Source organism: Natator depressus, chromosome 2 (genome assembly GCF_965152275.1).
Source record: "Natator depressus isolate rNatDep1 chromosome 2, rNatDep2.hap1, whole genome shotgun sequence".
In the NCBI taxonomy this organism is placed as follows: domain Eukaryota; kingdom Metazoa; phylum Chordata; order Testudines; family Cheloniidae; genus Natator; species Natator depressus.
This window is the reverse complement of record NC_134235.1, coordinates 186,976,387-186,997,846: the sequence shown is the minus strand read 5'-3', so window position 1 is coordinate 186,997,846 and position 21,460 is coordinate 186,976,387. Positions and strand designations below refer to the sequence as shown.

At 42.0% G+C, this 21,460-nt stretch overlaps 2 protein-coding genes across 10 annotated transcripts in view; one reads left to right on the top strand and one right to left on the bottom strand.

The window, feature by feature from the left end:
* Positions 1 to 8,334: 8,334 nt before the first annotated feature.
* Positions 8,335 to 17,683, bottom strand: ASTE1 (asteroid structure-specific endonuclease 1). 3 transcript variants are annotated; one of them, XM_074945567.1, is made up of 5 exons: positions 16,826 to 17,683; positions 15,405 to 16,736; positions 12,485 to 12,695; positions 10,614 to 10,806; positions 8,335 to 9,300 (listed from the first exon to the last, which is right to left on the bottom strand). In XM_074945567.1, the coding sequence occupies exons 2-5, from the start codon at positions 16,716 to 16,718 to the stop codon at positions 9,000 to 9,002; spliced, it is 2,019 nt and encodes a 672-aa protein (XP_074801668.1). In that variant the 5' UTR covers positions 16,719 to 16,736; positions 16,826 to 17,683; the 3' UTR covers positions 8,335 to 8,999. The 3 variants fall into 3 exon arrangements, with proteins under 3 accessions (XP_074801668.1, XP_074801667.1, XP_074801669.1); XM_074945566.1 differs by having other exon boundaries at positions 17,201 to 17,683; XM_074945568.1 differs by having other exon boundaries at positions 17,340 to 17,683.
* A 59-nt stretch (positions 17,684 to 17,742) lies between these two features.
* NEK11 (NIMA related kinase 11) overlaps positions 17,743 to 21,460 on the top strand; it is a 155,790-nt gene continuing 152,072 nt past the window's right edge. For 5 of the 7 annotated variants that reach the window (XR_012638255.1, XR_012638256.1, XM_074945572.1 and 2 more), the window contains exon 1: positions 17,982 to 18,069. The gene's annotated coding sequence lies outside the window, so the exon portion shown is untranslated. Of the gene's footprint in view, positions 17,788 to 17,981; positions 18,070 to 18,152; positions 18,352 to 21,460 lie in introns of those variants that run through there. The other 2 variants (XM_074945571.1, XM_074945570.1) reach the window with 2 other exon arrangements.

The window sequence follows — 21,460 nt, the reverse complement described above, 5'->3', positions numbered from 1 at the left end:
AATGTTTGTTTTGCAGAAATAGAAACCATTTCCTAATCTGTAGTGCATGAGCTGATTTTAATTTTCAGATGTTTCCATGTTGTGTAAACAAAATTATGGGAAATATAGTGACATTGACATACTAAACTCTTTGGCTTCTGTTGAGTCCCAGATCCTCATTGGTGCCAACAGAAATCAGATTTTAATCTATTTTTGAAGTTATTTATATTCTCAAGCACATAACCTAATGTGAGTTTCAGGTGAGCCTATTGCCAGTCATGGCACCCAGCTCAATTAAGAATAGAGGAAGTGTTTTGTTTAGGAAACACACTAATGTAGTAGATGTGAGTAACTCTCAAAGTATTTACTGTCCTTATGTTCTCTCCCACTGTTGTGATCATGGGAATTGCACTTTTCATGCATAATGTTGAGTAAGAAAATGTTCCTGTTGCAGAGTCCTGGGACACTTTCTTATCAGCCAGGAGTACTCTTTAGTTGGGGAGAGTAAGTGACTTCAGGGAGAAAACTGGTAGCCTTTATATTAAGGCTTCAGGAAAGAAAACAATCCATCCACTGCCATAGCTCCAATCCGTAGATCTGTTTCTGTAAGCTTGACTGTTCTGATGGGGAGATCTTTTTATGAAGGATAAGTCCACAGCAAAGCCAACAGAAATCTAGATGAGGCTGAAGTTTGAACAGCTGGGAAATATGGAAAGAGGTATTCTAGAACTCAAAGAAATGCATACTGTAGAACTTAGTCAGAAGTCACTAGAAGCTACATATGCACCAGATGCTGATAAATGAAATCTGAGCACAAACTCCTCAAAATGCAGAAGAAATAACTGCATAAAGAATAAGAAATCAAATGGCATTGCAATAGTGTCATGGGAGGGACAGGAAGGGGAAAAAACACTTAATTCATGAGTGCAGGACACTAGTCTAAACTTGAGACCAAGTTTTTCAATTATAGGAACTTAAATGTAGGCTCCTAAATTCATACTTAGGCACCTAAGTAAATGATCTGTTCTTCAAAAGTGAATGTCTAACAGCTCCAATTGTGGAAAACTTGGGTGACAGGGTTTCTCCTGCCAGACCTCCAACTTTTGTGTGACTGAGGATCGGCCTACAGCATCTCCAAGTGTCTACAGATTAGCATCAGTGATTTTTAAAATGGGTCTTAATCCTCAGCAATGTGGATCATGCTGCCTTTCTGGTGCTGAGCAGGGCACTTCTAGTGGCTAGAGTGCAGCAGTGGATAATACCTTATCAGCATCTGTTTTAAACCCAAAATGCCACCCGCACTTGTGCACAATTGGTTAATGCCTTCCTAAATCAGTTAAAACTACATGTTCCCATTTGTTCCTTTCTTCTGATGTTTCAGGTGTTAAGTGTCACATTTTTAATGCTGATCTAAAACCCAGTAACTCTTCCTTACATTAGCCTTTAACTGCTCTTTCTCTAGCCCCAGTTGCTTCAGGAATGCAGACCTACCTCACCTTGCATTTTAGGAACCTCTGCAAGGTTACTGTAACCAGGAACTCTCTCCTCAAAGTTCTTACCATGGAACATCCTAAAACAAGTCTCTGAATTCGCCTGGTGACAGAGCTTCAGGAGCCTTGTAGAAAGGAAGCACTTAGATTGGGGTTGTGCAAGTGCCCACTTTCAGCGCAGAACATTTAGAATTCTCAGCTACCAAAAGGGCTGTGCAGCCCCAGCTGCCTCAGCTCCTTCCTTTGTTTCCATAGCTAGCTGTGAGTTTTGGACCTTCTCTTCAGGCCCAGAGCAATCTTGAGCCTTTAATCCAGTATCCCTGTTACAGTTAAATGGCATCTAACTTCCTACTGCATCAGAATGTTAGGCGTTTGAAAGAATAAATTTTGAGCATCGATGTGTTACACCCTTCAATAAAATAAAACCTAGTATGTGGGTAGGTCATTAGAAAAATATTTGGAAGGTGATCTTAATTACAGAAGATTCCTTTTATGTAAAAGTAAAATATGTACTATTGTTTTCCACTGTAAATACAAACTTTGGCTATCTGAATCTGAGGGATTCAAAATTCATATTAGCCACTCTAAAAGTAACTAATCTCACAACTTTAAAGGCTTTATACCTTTTCCTTGATGCATATGTAACCTGATTTTCTTCTAACTTTCAATGCAGATGCATTTTTAATTTGCGTGATTTTTTTCTAACCTTTAAATAAGTGACTTATTACACTTATTCTAAATAGTAGAATGTTAAATCTGACCTTAACTTTGGAACAAATTTGTTTTGTATATCCAAACTTAGTAAAACATTTTTAAAATGCAAATTTAAAAAACATTTGCTCTGTCAAAATTAAAATATTTATCTTTTCTCTAAACTGTACATTAAACTCCATTTTAAAAAAAAATTATACATTTAAAAGAAATATTTCTGTTCTACCCCCAAATAGTCAAGCAGACAGACCAGTTTAAAGTTATGACAGTTTACTACAGTTATCTCACTGCATTGATACTATCTTCCACCTCTTTACTTCTTACAATCAGCTTTGAATACACTACTTCTTAGGGACAAATCCTGAAGTCACTTACTTAATTTTTACCCATTCAAAACTGGCAACCGTTTCAATGATAACACTGCCTGATAAAGGACTTTTGGTTTTATCCCATCTAAGTTCAATGAAAGTGAGAGGGGCTACACACTTAAGTTTGTATAGTTGTCAGTTGATGCTAATATGACTTGTCAGTCTGCTGTTAGGAAAACTCTTCAGAAAGGCGTCTTTAAGTAACTTGCTGCAGGAATGCATTTATCTGCATTTTTGGGTGCCATCTGCAGATAAAAATTAATTAAAAAAACCAGTAACAAACTTTCTGGAATGTTCCATGTCTGATACATTCAGACAATCATACAAGTAGCACTTCCAGAAATCTAAAACAAAACTCTAGATCTAATTTCTTTTTAAATAATTCATTCCACTACTTATTGTAGCAATGTAATAACTGCAATCATGTCTTTCCCACATCAGTTACATCTTTTTTGAGCTAAACACTTAATGCTAAACTTATTGTGATCCACATAATGAACTCAGGGCACATCAGGTTTTCCCGTTCTATTCACATTTCTCTAATATTTACTTTTTTGGACCGGGGGGAGGAGGGAGTGGGGGGGGTTTCTCCAAGCTTTTTCAAAATTCACAAGTTTGAATTTGAGCAAAGGAAGATTGAGAAATATCCTTCCAGCAAATGTGTAAAATTGCATCAGTCTTGTGAAAGTTTGACACAATTTTCCTGTTCGAAAATTCATTAATGTTCATTTTGCCTACATTGGTATGTCCCCATTAGATTTAATATCCCTACAGAACTTGTACTACTTGAGCCAATCTTGAAAATATTCAGATACGCTGAAATTTTTAACTGCAAGTGAGTGCTTCTGAAGAAGCAATACTACCATATTTGAGGCTGCTACTCTATAAAAGTTCCTTCTTGAAGACGAGGTGGGGTGGAGGGGGGTGTGTGTGTGTGTGAGAGAGAGATCCCTCTTCCTTGCCGGGGGGGGGTGTGTGTCTGTGTGGGGGGGGGTTACTGGATAAATTGGTTGGAAGTTACCAATGCAGTTGGGCAGTGAACAGGTCTCAGTCCATTAGAATGAAATAGCTATGACTTTGTAACCAACTTATTGATAAACTGTCTGTATGTATGCAGAACTTTCCCAATCTCATCACCTTGTACAAAGGAAAACCCCCAATCATTTAACAAAATAACCAACATAGCTGCCATCTTGGGCTTTACAAAATAAACATCTGCACCAACTTGCTCACTTATTACTATGAGGCTTTCCTGTGATAGCCTGCAGCTAGAACCTTGCTTGCCTTCCACTGAAGTTTTGTTCTTCTATACAGGTTTTTATACCATGCTCATCACCATAGTATCTGAGTACCTAAGACAACACTATGCAATCCTGAAGACTGGTGATTATCCAGGGGTTGTTCATTTAATTTGTCAGTATTTTTTAGTTTCTATGTGGAAATAGTGCTGAAGTACAAAATAGATATGAAGTACAAAATTTCACTAAATAGAAGCAAGAATCACAGGTATAAAATGAATGGCCAAGAAAAGGCATCCTCCTAGAAAGTTTGACAACTGAAAGTAGTAAAACTAACTTAGGTCTTAAACTAATTGTGTATTTTGGAAAAGAACTTTAGTTCTGACCATCTCCTTGCTTTGATGGGAGAAGATACACTCCAGCTGAGAGACTTCTATCTAGAAAAATATTTAGATCATTCTGACAAATCACCTTTACTTCACATATTTTTGTAGTCTGAGAGCCTACAAGACACAGGATTGAAAGGTGAGCACAGCCAAAGATGATGCAGAAATCAAATCTAGATATCCTTTTTTTAGTGTTTGTCCACATAATTGCACATGTGCCACAGATCAGATTCTTTTGAATAGCTGTGTCCACTGGAGCTGTGCCTGCACCTTGGGAGCCTTCCAAACAGTAGCCAAAAGATATAAGCGGTGGGATGGCCTCAACTGCCTCTCATTCCTTCTTATTTCCCATAGCTGTGAGACCGAACCCCACTGTGTGTACATCTCTTCACCTACAGAGAGTAGCTAAATCTACTGCTGATAAGCTTGGTTTACCCAGTAGTAGTAAAAAGTTCTGCTGAGGGCACTGATAGGATTGCTATCCCACCACCACCCCTGTATGAGAGCTAGACCCCACTGTACCTAGGCCTAAAATAGCCAAAAGTCACTTCTCCAGGAGTCCAGATTTGCCCATCCTGCTGCACAGCAATGATTTTCTACAGGTGCTTGGGATGCCTCTTATGCCTAGGACAAGTGCCTGAAGGCTGCTTGGTGTGCAAGTCTCGCTCAGAGGACATGCTGAAAGCTAGAGAAGGTAGACTGAAGCTTCATTTCCTGGAGTCATTGATGTGGGCAACTTCAGTCCCTGACAAACAACTGGAAAGACAGCCTCCACCTGGTCAGTCACACTCCTAGTGCCTCATTGAAATCTTTTTGTCACCCCAAGCTCAATGGACACTCAGCAACCCCACTCTTCTGGCATTGACCTAGGAGAAGGGGCCACCAAGAGCAGCACTTCAGAGCCCAGGGAAGGCACAGATTTCCTCTAGTCGGGAGCCAGACAAAAGTATTGCCCCAGTACTCAACATCCTAGAGCCTCAGGCTAAACCTTGCTCAAATCCATCTAAAGCAAAATCACAGATCACACAGTGCTCCCGGTGCAAAGTGACTGTCTCCATTACTGCTCAGATAGAAGGCCCCTCTCTGGCACCATGAGTACTGGCACTGGATGGCTTCATGCTGGCTGAGAACCTGTGGTGTGCACATTGGCGTGACTGTTGTGGTGCCGGAAGCTCATCCAGCACTGACTCATTAGCACTGCTGCAAGCCAGTTCTTAGCAGAGGCTGACTTCGCTGTGGGACCAATTTCAGAATCTCTGACCTTGGACAGACACAGGCAATGAACAGGCCAGGTCCCTCTTGTGATCTTTTGGTACTGCCCATAAACTTGAGTAGGCAGGACTGTGGACTGGGGTATCCCACCTATGGAAGAAGAATTTGCTTTCTTGGCTTCTTCAGAGGAATGCAGCAGATCCTCCTCACCAGAATGTAACCCATCTCCACCATGGATAACCTAGTGGGATGTGAACAGACAGTCAAGGCAGGAATCCCGAACAGGCACCCAAAAGCCTTCTGGACTGAGAAGGAACCACCAAGATGCTAGCCTCCCATATGCCCTCCTCCCCCTCACTATCACCACCACCCCTGGACCTCTATTGGTCTCCTTGAGGTATGACCCATATGTTAAGAAACTGCTTCCTTAGTGGTATCCTGACCAAGATCACCCTCTCCAAAACAGATCCAGCCTGTTCCAGCACATCAACTACTAGGAAAGCAAGAGGTCTGGGATGGTGATCTCTCCCTCAAAACCTGCTTGCTATTTTTTCCTTGTCCTCTGATAGGTTATAAACCCACAGTAGCACCAAAAGGGCTAAAGGAATCTGAGAGCACTGTAATTTCACTGATTACACCTGGGAAGGGTGTGATCAGGTAAAAGGATGGACTTAAAAGGAGAGAGAGAGAGAGAAAGACAGGGGGGTCAGGGGAGAGAAGGAATCCCTCCTCTCCAGGAAGCAGCCTGAGGGAAGGCTACAAGCACTGGACAAAGTGCCTCCAGAATTCAGAGGGAAAAATTTCTAATTCCACTACTTAATCCTGAAGAAGAAAGGGGAATGGAGACCCATCCTGGATCCTTGATGTCTCAATGCCTTCATTCTTCACTTCAGATCAAGGATGTTACTTTAGCCTCTACCATCCTCTTTGGATTGGTTCATGGCTCGAGACCTGCAAGACACTTACTTTCACAGTACTACACTACAAGTAAAGTCTCCTCCCCTTTGGCCAGTCCACAGTCTCAAAGGTGTTCACCAATGTTCTTGCTGTAGTGGCAGTGGATCTAAGGAGACAAGAAGTCCAGTTATATCCCTACTTAGATGGGATTCATCCTTACAGCATGTCAGAAAAGACTTTATCTCTTCACCTCTCTGGGCCTCTGAGTCCAATTCACACTAACCCAACACAAAACATCAAATTCATAGGAGTAGTGTTAGATTCCAGGCTAGTGAAGATGTACCTACCCCAGAAGTTCCAGACAGTAATTGACATTACAGGCAGCTCCATGTGCATTCCATGATGCAAATGAAAACCTGTTTGACACTTCTGGGACCCATGACATGTTGCATACCAGACTTCACCTGCATTCACTGCAAGGGTGGTTGAAATCAACATGTCCATGCTATGTCTGTTTTTGTGTTCCATGGAAATCCTGTCATTAAACTGGTGGATGTAATCTACCAATGCAGATGGAAACTATTCTTTTTTTGGTCAGAGTTACCATGGCTCACCTCTGCAGAAGCCTGTTCTCCATATATTTGTATTTGCTCTCACTAAAGCAGTCATGGTTGTCCCTTAGCTCAATGAGAGTCTATCTGGCTGCAATCTCAGCAAATCATCTTCCAAAACAGACATTAGTATTCTCACCCCACTGCAGTGGAATTTTCTGAAAGGACTGACCTATGCTTTTCTACTTGTCAGAACTCCCTCCTCCCCTGGAAGAGTGACTAGATTTAATAGTTCCCTCCCTTTGAGCCCATGGCTGCCTGCTCCTTCCATCACCTCTGCGAAGAGAGCCTTTGTGGTGGTCATAAAGTTGGCGGAGAGATTCAGGCCCTTATGGCACAATTTTCTTATATGAACTTTCAGCGTCAACAGTAGACTTTACTTGCAGTTCTTGCTTAAGGTAGTGTCAGATTTTCACATAAATCAGTCTCTTCATCTGCTGGTCTTTCCCCAAAGCAAAAATTCACATATTGGACATCGATAGAGCATTATCCCCTTATCTAGACAAGACTAAATCAACCAGAGCATCAGACTTGTGGCATTTGTGAATGGATGAGAGGACAACAGTTTTTATGAGGGGTATCTGAATGGTTTTCAGACTTTCAATATAAAACTACTACATGCTAGCAAAGGGAGATCCCCCAGGACACATCAGGTCCCATTTGATTTGAGCCCCTGCAACCTCCACCACCTCATTGAACATCATCCCATTGACTGAGACGTGCCTGGTGATGTGCTTGTACTTGGTTCATGCTTTTACTATGCATCTAGAACCTTCGTGCAGGCCTCTAGATCAAATGTGAACTTTGCTAGCATGCAATATGTCAATATTTACATAGGAGTCCTATTACCCACATCTGAGCATGGGATGCTTGTCACCAAAAGTGGAATTTGTGGAAATCACTTGAAGAACCTTGGTGCTGTAAGGTAAGTAACTGTTCTTTCAAGATGTGTAGTCCACAGATTCCTTGACCTCCCCTCTGTCCCACTAATTTGAGTCTTTATTGGCAAAAGAACTGAGAAGTGGTTGAGGCTGCCCCCACCCCTTATGCCCTGGGCAACAATGGTTGCGAGGGTTCTCAGGGTGCAGCTATGGCCCTAATGGACACTGCTATCCAAAAGAATCTCATCTTCTGCACAAGGAATGCATGTGCCCCAAGCAGGCAATCTGCATGGACAACACATCTCAAAGAACCACAGTTACTCTAAGTTAAGTAACCGTTCTTTCTGGTGAGCAGTGGACACAACTCTGATGACTAAAGAGAGAGGTAATGATCTAAAAACCTTTATAACCTTGAGAGAAAGAAACATCACATTGATTCTTGAAGGGGAACAAGAGTAGTAAATACTAGCTATTTTATTGCAGGAGTATGTCGGAAACCAAATCAGATGGACTCTCAAACCTAAATGCATAAACAATTTATTTAAAACAAATCTTTGTTTTAACATTCCTTTATTTTTGGAATCTTCTGGGAAAAGACCCTTGCTTGACAATTTCTCAAGTGGTATCAAATGTCCTTGATAGAAGAAAAAATTGTCTACTTTAGGTGGTAGCACTCAGGCTTGGTAGTGACTATCCAAACCTGTTTCTTAAGAGAACCATAGGAGAAGAAAAGGATAAGTTCCGTTTTTTTTTCCCATGTCCCCAACAGTTCAGTAACTAGAATACGTACGCACAGCAGATGACCCAATTTTCAATGGAACTCAGGCACCCATGTTCCTCCCTTGGAAACGTTTGAAAATCTCACTGGTGGACACTGGCCCTGCAGAATTAAATTTGTGATTAGCTTTCCATGTGTAGTACGTAGTTGTGATGGTGGATTTTTGTGTTTTTCCAATGGTGGTTGGAGGGGTGGTGAGTACTGTCCTCTTACTGCTTTACTTTAAAATTGCAAATTTAGTTTCTTCAGTTGTATTCAATGACATCAAAAGACCATTTTTTAGAAAGTTCAGACAGTATCCTATAACATTTATAGAAAAAAAATCACTGTAGCAAGATTCATGCTAAAAACTAAAAGGGCCAGTTAAATTCCAATGCAGTTCACCCACTTCCTTGTAACTGATCCATTCACAAGGCAGAATTATTTGAATGTCATGTATGTGCTACTTTCAGTCTTCCACCATTAGTGATGCAAACCTATTGTTAATATCACACACAGGCTGAGCTTCCAATGTAGCATGCTGTCTGGTAGTCTCTGCCTGACTAGTGGCTTGCTTGTTCTTTTCCTTGCAGGATTTGGTGGTCTTGGTTGTCTCCTGGAAGAAGTCTGGAGGTACAGTTGACTTTACTGCATGGAGCAGATCACAATAAAGCTGGCTCATCTTTGGAGATGAGCGAAGCTGATTCTCTGCTGCATGTACTGATTTAAGCTCTTTGCATAGTCTATGCACAAGGGTTCCACAATAAAGCCTGCCGAAGGAAAGATTAAATTTAGAATTATATCTAACTATAGCTAGCAAAACTATACTGTTTAGTGGAAAAAACAATACAAACTAGTGACTTATTTGTGGCTTTATGCTACTCAGTTACACACCTCTAATGAATAATCATTGAATATGAACTCTTTAAATAAAAGCCTTTTAAAGAAACAATCCCAAACTCATTTTCATGATTTCAAATCTAGCTTGTCTGCAGGTACATATTTACATTATTACTATATTTCTTAATTTATTGGTTTTTAGAACGAGCAGGCAAAATAAAGCCAAAGAAATTTCAGGTGACAACTCAATTTAAAACTCTTCTAGGTTTAATCAGAAGAAAAATCAAATTACTTTAGTTGCTGGGAATTAGCTGACATACATAACTGGTATCTTCAATGCCTGCTTTTTCATTTGAGCACTCTCTAAGAGTGAAGTATTAAGAGACCTAGACATGAATATAGGGTAAAGAAGAACTTTACACATCTATGCAAGTAACAAGAAGTGCAGAACTCACTTGCCCAAGGAAGAGAAACTGCTTTTTAACAGCACCTTGAATATTTGAGAGCACTGAATTTGAGTAAAGTGCATTTTTAACCCTACATAAGACCTGCATCTAATGAAAGATGTTTAAAATCAGATTTAACATTGAAAATACAGATCCTAGATAGAAATCATTTCTGTGAATCTTCTGTAGTAACAGGTAAAGAATTCTGCTCAAGTGAAAATGCTTAGGATCATTCATTATATGCTGGTGATTTCCAGACTCTCTGAATTTTTTTCATGTTTTCAATTTATTGTACCCTTTTCCCTTTCTTGATGCACTTCTACATTATGTAATCTCCTAGATGTCTGTCTCAGGTGGTGATGCATACATGTTTACATACTTTAGTTATGATCTTAAAGTTTGACTCATGAGTCATTTTCATTGGCCTCAGAAAGGGTATGCAAGATCAAGCCCAAACTTTCCAATTTTAACACTACTTTAATTATCACAGTATGTACTAAAGAATTAAGAGTAAAGTTTTAATATTTTGGTTCAAAAATTTATATTGGAATTTTTATATGTAGTAATTACCAAAAACATGATTTTGCTGAAACATTAGAAGCTGTTACCATTTATTAAGTGCCAGAGTACTAGTGCTATACAACAGAATATGAACTGTACCAAATTTAAAAGGTCCCTCACCCAAGGAGCTTATATTCCAGAGGCACAGCAGGTATAATACAAGGCAAAACACAATATAAGGGTGCTTTATATTTGGAGCATCTTGTGAAGAAGGCAGGTCTCTTACAGGTTCTTACCGAGTTAGGTCTGGCTCAGTGAGAGGAGTAGAGAGTAGCTGGTTGAGATGCAATCCCATCTGGAGGCAGCACTGCCACTGGCAGAAAGTGTGTGCTGTGTCTAAATCCAGTAATTTCTGAAAATTCTTTTCTTTCCATTTTAGAAACTGGTCATAGACCATTCTATCGTCTTTGACATGGAAAACCGCAGGATCTAGATTGTGGATGGACAAGAAAATAAGGGTATTTCTAGAGGCTCCCATGCATTCTCCTATACAAAGAATGACTGGTATGTACAATTAATGGTGCCTGTGAACCTCTAAACACTAATCTGTTTTCAGGTGTCTTAAATTGTTACTGTTCAAGTACCAAAAGCCATGAGTGTCTGAAACAAAAGAATTCAATCTATTTGCTGGCTCAGTTGTGTGTGTCAGAGTGCACATACTTATGTCTTGTGGGCCAACTGGAAAATTTTTAAAAAATCCCACTATGTGCCAGGTTAATGAGAAGCAGCTGAGACTTGCCTGCTCGGCTTCTGTAATCTATAACCCTTTCTTCCTCCCATACCGTCAGGAATGCCACCTAAATCGAACGCTGGCATATTATGTTACCTAAAAACCTCTCCCCACAACCTTTTAACTTTAAGATAGAACCAAACCCTTAAATCTTGCTACTTTTGCAGTATTAAGATAGCTTCCCCCCCACGTTTTGGGGGGAAAAACCCTGCCTTAAACAGGATTTAATCCCGAAGTACTAATTATTGCTTAGCATTTGTATAACAAATTAGTATGTTAAAGTAACATTTCCAATAGATTAATCATAAACCAGCAAAAGCAAACACAAATCCCTACCAGTTCTGAATTTAGATAGTAACTTGGCCCCCCAGTGTGTGTAAAGCTTATAGCTGATCATTGTGCATAATACCTGGGACGAAACACTCCGTTACAACAGGCCAAGTTAATTACAGCTTTAACATTAATCCTGAATGTTCTGGCTTCTTGTTAGAATATAGTTAAGGCTCTGACTTTAAAAAATAAGATTAATATAATCAGTAGTGCCTAGAGTGCCCAATTAAAGATCAGGACCCCACTGTACCAAGCACTACATGTATACAGACTATTCCTGCCCTAGAATTTATAATCTGAAGTAGACCCTCAATGCTTAGCTGCTGCCAGTACTGAGTTTGCTTAGTTTCTTGGACTTCCCTGTTAACGCTCTCAATACACGATTTTATTTATTCTTACTGAAACTGACAGTTTCTTTGGCCAAATTTCTTAGTATTTCCCCTTCCTGAAAGTATGAAATTCTGAAAGTATGAAGGAGAGGTAATAGCTTTGCTTTCAAAGCTTCCCTATTGAGTCTGCTTTGAATTAGAATTCATTGTTAGACTTGCACATGAACAATGTGTTTCCTGTAAGTACAAACTGACTTTAGTAAAAGTTCATTACTGAGTAATAAGTCTTATAGAAGTATTAACCTTTGATGCATGTGTATGCTAAGTCTGAAAATTTTTTGCACTTCTTTATAGTATTCCTGAAGCACAATTACAAATGCCGCCACCACCACCTGACAAGGTCCATTTGGATTTTACCCATTAAAGATAGGCAACTGAGGCACAGATAAGTCAGATGTCTTTCCCAAAGACAAAACAAGTTGGGAATAGAACTGAGTTTAACTTCAAGTCCCTCAGTCTTAACTGCGACACAGCACTGTCTCTGATCTTCACCAATGTATCAATTGAGTGCTGAGGGTAGCGCGTAAATCACCATTAATCCTATGGAAGTGGAGAGTCCTTACAAAAACAAAAGGGGAAACTGGCTAGAATGTAGATTTGCATATAAATATGAAACATCCAGAAACATGTCAAAGTTTTTAGTTCTCTGGGGACCTACCTGGCCTACTTGTTGTCCTGTGCAATTCCCCAAATACCATTCCTAGAAGTAATGCCTGTAAATGATGCAATTTCACTTTGGGTTCTGAGTAACATGTCCAGTAGCAGGTTACAGCAACAGGGAGCCACAAGGGATTGGGGATGGGTTGTAGGATGCTAGCTTTCACTCCTAATGTCTCCAACAGCAGTTTTAGCCGAACTGATCTGGGCACCTGCCAAAAAAGTCATAATTATGGATATACTGTGAAGAGGTCTGGCTTTATTTTGCTGTAAGAAAGTCCATTTACACTTGCCATCTTCACCCAAAGGCAAATGACTTCTGTGTTAATGCTAAGATAGCGTTGTTAATTTTTTCAAAAATGTCCAACCTTGTAAATATTGAACTAATGAAAGTGACATCGATGAAACTTAGACCGTTCTGTAGAATAAATTATTCCAAAACTATTCAATCTCTTTAAAAAGTAGTCAGTATATTTCCTGTGTTATCTATTCAAGGGTCAAATTTTTTGGAAGTGTTTCAGTTGCAGTTAGGTGCCTAAATGGAGTTGGGAGCTGAGCACATTGAAAATCTAGCCATTTATTATGCATTCGAAACCACCTCCTTTGGCTATGTCCTGGAGGGTGTCTGTCCTACATCACCTGCATTTCAGGGGTTAGCACTGCACCATAGGCTGTAAACTTGTGCTACCACACATCCAACTATCCGTACCATTGATCTATACTCCCAGTGGAATCTTCTACCTGGATTTTGACAGAGAACTGCAGTTATCACTTATATGCATTGAGAGCTCATACAATACAAGTGAAAATCTGGCTTCATGAATTGTGACTAGTAAATGAGACTTGACTTGTTTAAAAAAAAATCTTAAGCCATCACAGTAACACTGGTACAAATTGTGTGTGTGTATATATACAAAAAAAATTTTAAAAATTGCAGTTGCAGTATTATAGGAGCCTGGGCAACCTTAGTTCAGCTGCTTTGTGTACATGCATTATAGTCTTGCCCATTATTAGGGCCCTACCAATTCCATGGCGGTCAAAAGCATTTCAGACTGTGACGTTTAAGCCTTTCCCAGTGAAATCTGATCTCTCCCTCACTGCTGGGACTTGTCCTTCCACTGCATGGCTGCTCTCAGGGGGAGATCAGAACCACCTTCCCCTGCTACAGGAAGCTCCAGCCCATGAGGTTCCTGCAACTGAAGGAGACTTGTGGAGGTGGGTCCAATATGGCCCTGCTCCTGGAAATGCCCCAGCCAGGGTGCTCCTACCTGCAAGTCCCTGCTGGGCTGAGGAGTGACAGCACTTCTCCTTCCCTTGCATGGCAGCTCTGGGGGTGCAGGTGAGATCAGATCCACTTCTGGGTAGGGACCCCCATGGTTACAACACTCAAATTTCAGATGTACACAGCTGAAAATGTGAAATTGACCAATTTAAGAAGCCTCTGGCTGTGACCTCAAGCAAAATGGACCATGAATTTGGTAGGGCCCTACCTGTTATCAGACAAGGAGTCTGCAGTAGAGCAGAAACAGAACCCAGCTCTATTGGGCCCCAATCCCATGCTAAAAATGCAAGAACATCTTTTCTCTCCTGTAATCCTTTGCTTCATTTATGGGCCACCCCATGCATTGAACAAGGCAGAGTGGGTCCTAGAGCACAAGAGTATGTAATAATTTAAAGACTAGCACAGTGCCTACACAGGGAGACAAATTAAAGCTGCATGGACGCTTCCTAACTTGTGCTTGACTCTGCAACCCTAATGTTCATTTGAAGATTTCTGTATGCAGTTTCCTTTAATTTAAAAAAGAAAAATGTAAAACATACATGGGTCAGCAGCAGGGTTTGAATGCAGGTTCTCGAGATCCATAGCACCAGTTGGGCTAAAGGAGTAAATGGTAGCGGTCACATCCGTGTCGTTCCCCCCCCCCCCCCCCCCCAGAGCCATACATACTTTGACAATTTAGTTTAATGGTTACATACAGCACTGCCAAATACAGATCTGGAGCATTCATTCTGAAAGGTGGAACAGGTGGTGGATGAGAGTTGAGGCTACCATATTAGAACCAGATTCTATTCCTAGCTCTCCCCAAAGTGACCTTGTGCAACCTCACAATTATGTACCCTTTGAAAGGGGATGAGAGAGATTTTTCCTTCCTCTAAAGATAGGGGTTACAAGGCCTTGATCAATAGTGACAACCATACAAGATTGCCACCCCTAGTCAATAGAAGAACTGAGACTAGAACTGTTTCCTTCTAGTTCCCAACCCAGCACACCACCTCTACCCCAAAATGTTTTCTTCAGCTGCTGCTTTGTCCATTTACTATCTGGAGCCATGTAGGGAGCTCTGTGGAACTGGCAAATATATGAACTGCAGATGGCACACAAAACTGGGGGGCTGAAGCTTGCTCAGTGCAGATTAATTAGAGACTTTAGCAGAAAGCCTCTAACATACTCAGGTGACTTTTTTCCTGAAGTGTATAGCTTTATCAAACCTGGATTGATTTTCATGACACAAAAAGCACCTCTTTAAATCAAGGATTACTCCTCATGCAGATTTAAAAAAAAAAAATCTGCTCTGAAAGCTCTCTTAAATGGTTAGTTTGGGAAAATTGAATGCAAATGAAAACAAGGTTATAATGGGAAGTTTTAGGCCTCTACAACCTCTGCCTATAACTTGTCGAGTGTTCCTTTCTAAAAAGATTATGTAATTGTAACATCTCTGAATGCTGCAAATCAAAGGCTATGACCCTACAGTTAGTATTGCATGTACTGCTTATTACCATGAGCAGTCTTAAAGTACTTACAAGTGTGACTTCTATATCTAGTACTAAACTGACTGGATTGACACCCAAGTTTTTTCCCCGCCCCCATTACACTCACAACATTGATTTGTTATCCAGGATATCTGTTCTGACAACCCTACCTCAGTTAACGTGGCCAAACAGCGATGATCTTCACAAAAATCCAGAGGCAGCATTGTTGTTGGAACAAAGGATTTTTTAAGCGTCTTTTGGATTCTGTCAAATTCACGGACAATTGGCAGCTTGTTGGACTGCTTACTTGGGGAAATAACTTCAGAATTTTGAGAGGCATTCAGAAGTAGCCCATAGATGACTTGACGAATGGGTAGGGCGACTGTGTGAGCACTAGGCCTCTGCATGTTCTCCACCTGGACATGAAGGATTGTTCTTCTTAATAGAAGGGCATCACTAATGAATGGAGACAAATGACCTTTTGTCAAAGCCTCAAGCATCCATTGTGGTAACTCTAATTTCCTGATCACCTGAGACTCATAGGTTCCATTCTGAAAAAAATCCTCAAGCTTCACATCAGACTGTTCATATTCCTCCATGGAAGAGTACAGAAGCTCCCTTATTTCTTCTCTCTCATGCTTTTTAAGATATTTCAGTACATTGTCTATAGCCTCTGTGGGATCAGCAAAATGGGATAACCAGTTTAGAAGTCCCTGAATGCGGACATGCTTCCTCCCCCTCCTGCCAGAGCCTCCAACTGGCAGGTGCACCTTGCTGAAGAATGTCTCCAGAGCTGGCAAATTAATGTAATCATTACCATTCATCACAGCAAAGAGAGGAAGAAGGGCTTTGTTCATATGACTGAAGTGGCTGCACAGTCTCTCTGAAGAGAAGCATCGAGCTGGAATGTAGCAGTCTAGTGTGCCTTCACAGGTACAAAGGTTTCTCCACTGAAAGTAATTCAGAGGGCAATACCCAGCTTTCAAATCAAAAATACAAAAGTCACTGTCTAAAGTTAAGACTGGACAATTCCAATGATTAGCCAATGACATAATATCCCTATCTGCTTCTGAGAAGCACTGGACAAAAGGTACTTCCAATTTGGTCAAGACTTGCTTGAAAACCTCTCTCGTGAGCAGGGGTAGCACGCTTCCTCCACCACCTCTAGAGATGGAATATGCTACCTGGATCTTATCCCTGGCTCTTTCCTTTAACGTCACAAACTTCTTATCAGACAAGTCGCACCCTCCATCTAACACAACATATGGGTATATTTTGCATACTGACAAAGTTTCAAAAAACTTGTGCACAATATCTGTAAAAGAATCATAATCCCCTCCATGTTGGAGGTCTAGATTTGATTCAAAATAAAGCTGATGAAACAAATTATTTCCATCAATGATGATTTTTGTGTTCCTTAATTGTAGATCAGTGAAGAACTGCTTATGCTCTCCCACGTAGCTCATTAATCCATGGATGCCCATACTCTTAACGTATAATAGCTGTAGTCAAACAAATGAACAATTTAATTTTCAAATACCGTATACAAAACTGATGATCAGATTGATAGACACTAGTGCTGTCCACTTACCTCAGCTCCTGCTACCTTTGAGTCCAAAAGTGACTGTTACAAGATTTTTCCCCAGGTCAAAAGGAACCAACAGACACTATTTACATATAGCTTTTTCCCCTGACAGGCCAAATTGTTTTGAACTACAGCTGCTAGAATTGCACTACCCTACCCCCATGTGGCTTGGAGCTAACCTATGCGAACTAACTTTTCTAGTGCTATCCATAGGCATTGAAAACTACACCTCTGAAACGGGACATGCGGCCACTTCTGTCCGCCAGCCTTTCCATGCCGCCGTACTCAGTGATCCCCACCGAAGCAGTAGCTCAGTGTAAGTGGCTGAGTTGGTCTATAAGTTACAGAACAGGTTTTGGTGATTTGTTAAGCCGCACTCACCCTCTGTAACACACTGAAATAGACACGCAACATGAAGGGACCTCCCCACCATTACGTGACCTGCGGCCAGCTCGGGCGGGGGAGACAATCCCGGCTACGACGTTTTACCCAGAGAAACTCAGCGCAGGGACCGCCTCACCCAGCCGGGGCCTTTCACCGCTCAGGAGCCGGGGCTTGCTCGGGCTTACGATACGGCATGGCTCCGGCCCGGGGGGCGGGGGGGTGCAGCGAGACGGGGCAGACATGAGCGGTTCCTCCCCCCGGAGCGCGAGCGAAGCCAGCGGGGCTCGTGGCGCTGGTCGTTAAATCGCACTCGGGCGCGCGCTTCACGCAGCGCCTCCTTCCGTCCCCCAGGGGAACTCCAGCGCTGCCGGAGGGGTCAGCCCCTCTGTGCGCGCCGTATAAGGGATCCGTAACTGCCCCAGCTCGGGCGACTCAGTTCCGCTCCTCCAGACACGACCCTTGCCACAGCAAACAGCCTCCACTTCCGGGGGGGGCGGGACGCATCAAGATAGGAGGACCCAGGAATTACGTCCGGTAAAGCCACGCCCACTCCAGCGCCTCAGTGTTGAGTCGCTCATCGGCGGGTAATATTAGCGTCCGTTTCCATGCGAGGAGGGTAGAGCGGGCGCAGCCGGGTCACGTGACTAGCCCTCTCGGGTTCTCTCTGGGAGCTGGTTGGGTCCGGCCCGCGTGTCTGTATCCCGTCGGGCAGCGCGGCGTCTCCAGGAGACCAGTACCAAACAGAGGCCGGGCGGGAGGGGAGCTAGCTGGCGGGTGGAGCGGGGCCGTGCACAGAGAGCCCGGCTGGGACGCAGGGGTGGGACCCGCGCCGCCTCCTCTTCTGTGCCGGGGGCGGGGATGAGAAGGTAAATGGACGTGACCCCCTCCTATGTCCAGCACAGCTCCTCTCGTCTTCCCACGCTCACGCCCCCAGAGCCGCAGGCGCCGGAGTCACTTGGGCGGAGAGCACCTGACAATGCCCTGCCCCATCCCGTCAGCGAGCTCTGGGTACTGGGGGCGGGCCTTGCGACAGCGGGTGCGAGCATGAGACTGGCCACACGGGATCCGACCAGTGGACCTTCCAGCCCAGTATCCAGTCCTCTGACAGTGGCCAGTGCCAGGTGCCCCAGAGGGAATGACCGGAGCAGGTAGTCATTGAGTGAGCCATCCCCTGTCGCCCACTCCCAGCATCTAGCCGTCAGAGGCTTAGGGATGCCCAGAGCATGGGGTTGTGATCCTGATTGTCTTGGCTGATAGCCACTGGTGGACCTATCCTCCATGAACTTACTTAATTATTTTTGAACCCAGTTATAGTTTTCATAGCACCCCCTGGCAACGAGTTCCACAGGTTGACTGTGCCTTGTGTGAAGCAGTACTTCCTTTTGTTTGTTTGTTTTAAAGCTATTATTAGGCTGCCTGTCAAATTCATTAGCAGACCCCTGGTTCTTGTGTTTTGTGAAGGGATGAATAACACTTCCCCATTCACTTTCTCTACACCATTCATGATTTTATAGCGTTCCATCATATCCTGCTCGTCTCCCCTCCCGTCATCTTTTTTCCAAGCTGAACAGTCCCAGTCTTTTTAATCTCTCTTCATATGGAAGATGTTCATACCCTTAATCATTTAAAGACTCTGTTCTAAGTAGGCTTGGAAAGATTAAATGTGTCTTTGGTAAATATAGGTAAATGTCAATTTCACCATTCACACACAAACCCATGAAAAAATAGTTCCGTCAATAATAATAGAAATTTACAGATAGGCAAAGTGAGAAAAATGCTGCTTGAGAACATATTAGAGTTTAATTTAAAGCTATTTACTTTATATATTTTGACATGTGATGTTGAGAATTTGTGTTTTAATGTAAAGCTTTAACATTTTGAATCTCAATATCGACTATCGTTAAATAATTATTGGCTGGCCAGCCCATAATTTCCCACAATAGTGAAAATTTAAATAGATAAAACTCAAAAAAGTTGCTTAAAACCTATATACTTTTGCACAACTGTGAAAACTGAAATTGATAACAATAGAAAAAATGCTTTAAAATAAACATTAGATAATATCCATCAAAATTGTAAAACAATAAACATTGAGTCCCACCAAACCTAATTATATGGGAATTAAATTCTATTACTAGGCGTTACTGCTTCCTGGGCCTTGCAAAATTGTCATGAAAACATGGCCTAGCCACCAAATCTAGTTGCTTGCTTGGCTATATAAACAGGAAGTACAGTAAAATCTGCCCTAAGGCACAGCTACACTAGAGATTACAGTGACGCAGCTGCACTGCTGTAAACTCTCTAATGTAGCCGCTCTAAGCCAATGGGAGACAGGCTCCAGTTGGCTTAACTACTTCAGCCCCAAAGAGTAGCAGTAGCTATGTCTGCAGGAGAAGCTCTTCTGCTGACATAGCGATGTCCACACCGGTGCTTACATTGGTGTAACTTATGTCGCTCAGGAGGGTGACTTATTCACCACCCTGAGCAACATAAATTATGCCAACCTAAGCTGTAGTGTAGACACAGCCTTAGAGACCACCTCTGAAGAGAGACTAGCTGTCACAAGTGAATACTTGCAGAGGCCACAGAACACTATGGCTCTCTCCTGTGCAAACCTTTGAAGAGAGACTACCTCTTACAAGAGACCACTTTTGCTAACTCCCATGAGTGGTCGCTCTTGGCAGGTTATACTGTACTCCGTCTAAGTTTGTGGACACCCTATAAGGAAGGGCTCTCTAGAAACAGATCTAAATCCTGGCAGGTTCATTTCTCTGTCTTTTTTCTGGAGTAGATAAACTGCGTTCTAGGAAATTTACTCAGTGGGCAGATTGGCATGGATGAAATTGACACCACCACTTCTAAGGTACTTGGTGCTTGCCGTTGAAGTCTCCCACCAAAACACTGACCACTAATCATCCTGCTTAGCTTTTCCAGTCCCCCTCAGAGGTCCAAGGAGACCCGAGCCACTTCCATCTTTTGAGGCCCCTAGGCATAATAAAAATAAAAAATGACAACACATGAAATGGTGGTAGAATCTCCTTCCTTAGAGGTTTTTAAGGTCAGGCTTGACAAAGCCCTGGCTGGGATGATTTAACTGGGAATTGGTCCTGCTTCGAGCAGGGGGTTGGACTAGATGACCTTCTGGGGTCCCTTCCAACCCTGATATTCTATGAAAACAAAATAAGGCACCAAAAAAAAGAGTGAGACATAATATGAATTTTTTTAAATTTAATAAATGCTTTTCTAGCCTTTTTATGGGCCAATGCTCTAATTATTGAGGAAAAATCAAGCTTTCCTGCAGTGTCACAACTGATATTAAGCACAGCAAGCCCATTCAAACGCTCTTGTCCCATAGTTGAACGGTGATAGTTGTTTACCTGCTTCACTTGAAGGTGCTTTCACATGAAGCCACTGATGCAGGCAAACTGACAAAAATACACAATTATGATATTAGGAAACACCCCAGAGAGTTCAAGTTTGAGTATTTCTTGAAGCAATTCCTTTGGCTTGCAATCCAATTTAAAGTTTGTGGAATATATTTATTTGAGGAAGATGACCTTGTCACTGAGATCTTTTGATATTTCTTTGTTGTACTGTTGCTGAAATTGTTCAGCTGCAGAAAGTAGATCTTCATTACTCAGTGTGTTGAACTACCAAAGAAACCCAGAAAGGGTACACATTAGTCACAGTGACTCAGATTGATGTGTAAGACCTGACTGAATAGAGTCAGTGATGACAAGGAAGACATTGACCCTATAATGCTGCTCGGCATTGGATTCAGTAGGTAAATTGCAATTGGTGGAGATCTCAGATGAAATGCCAATATTCTGTGCTACTGATTTGGACTCAGTCAGGATCACATCCCATTGTTCATGAATCTGTTGAATGTCATTGATAAGACTTTCAGTGTTATCCCTCTTAACATCAAGGGTAGCATTGTGTGCTTCAATTACCAGATTAGTTTGGTGGATCATTGTAAGTAGCTTCATCCACAAAGATGACATCAGAATGCATTCAAATTTGGACACGTGCTTCTGAATAGACTGAAGTTCAGTTTGAGCCTGGGCAGTGAGATTGAGAGATTCAAGCTCATTTAAAGCCTTTCTCACTGAGTTCAAATGCTGTGCAACTGGTTGAACACCATCAATCTGTGCAGACCATCTAGTTTTGGACATCCAGTGCAGTGAAACAGGAAGATATTGCTTCAGAATTTCCCACCTTTGTGGACTGCTACTGAAGAGATTGTACATTTGCTGA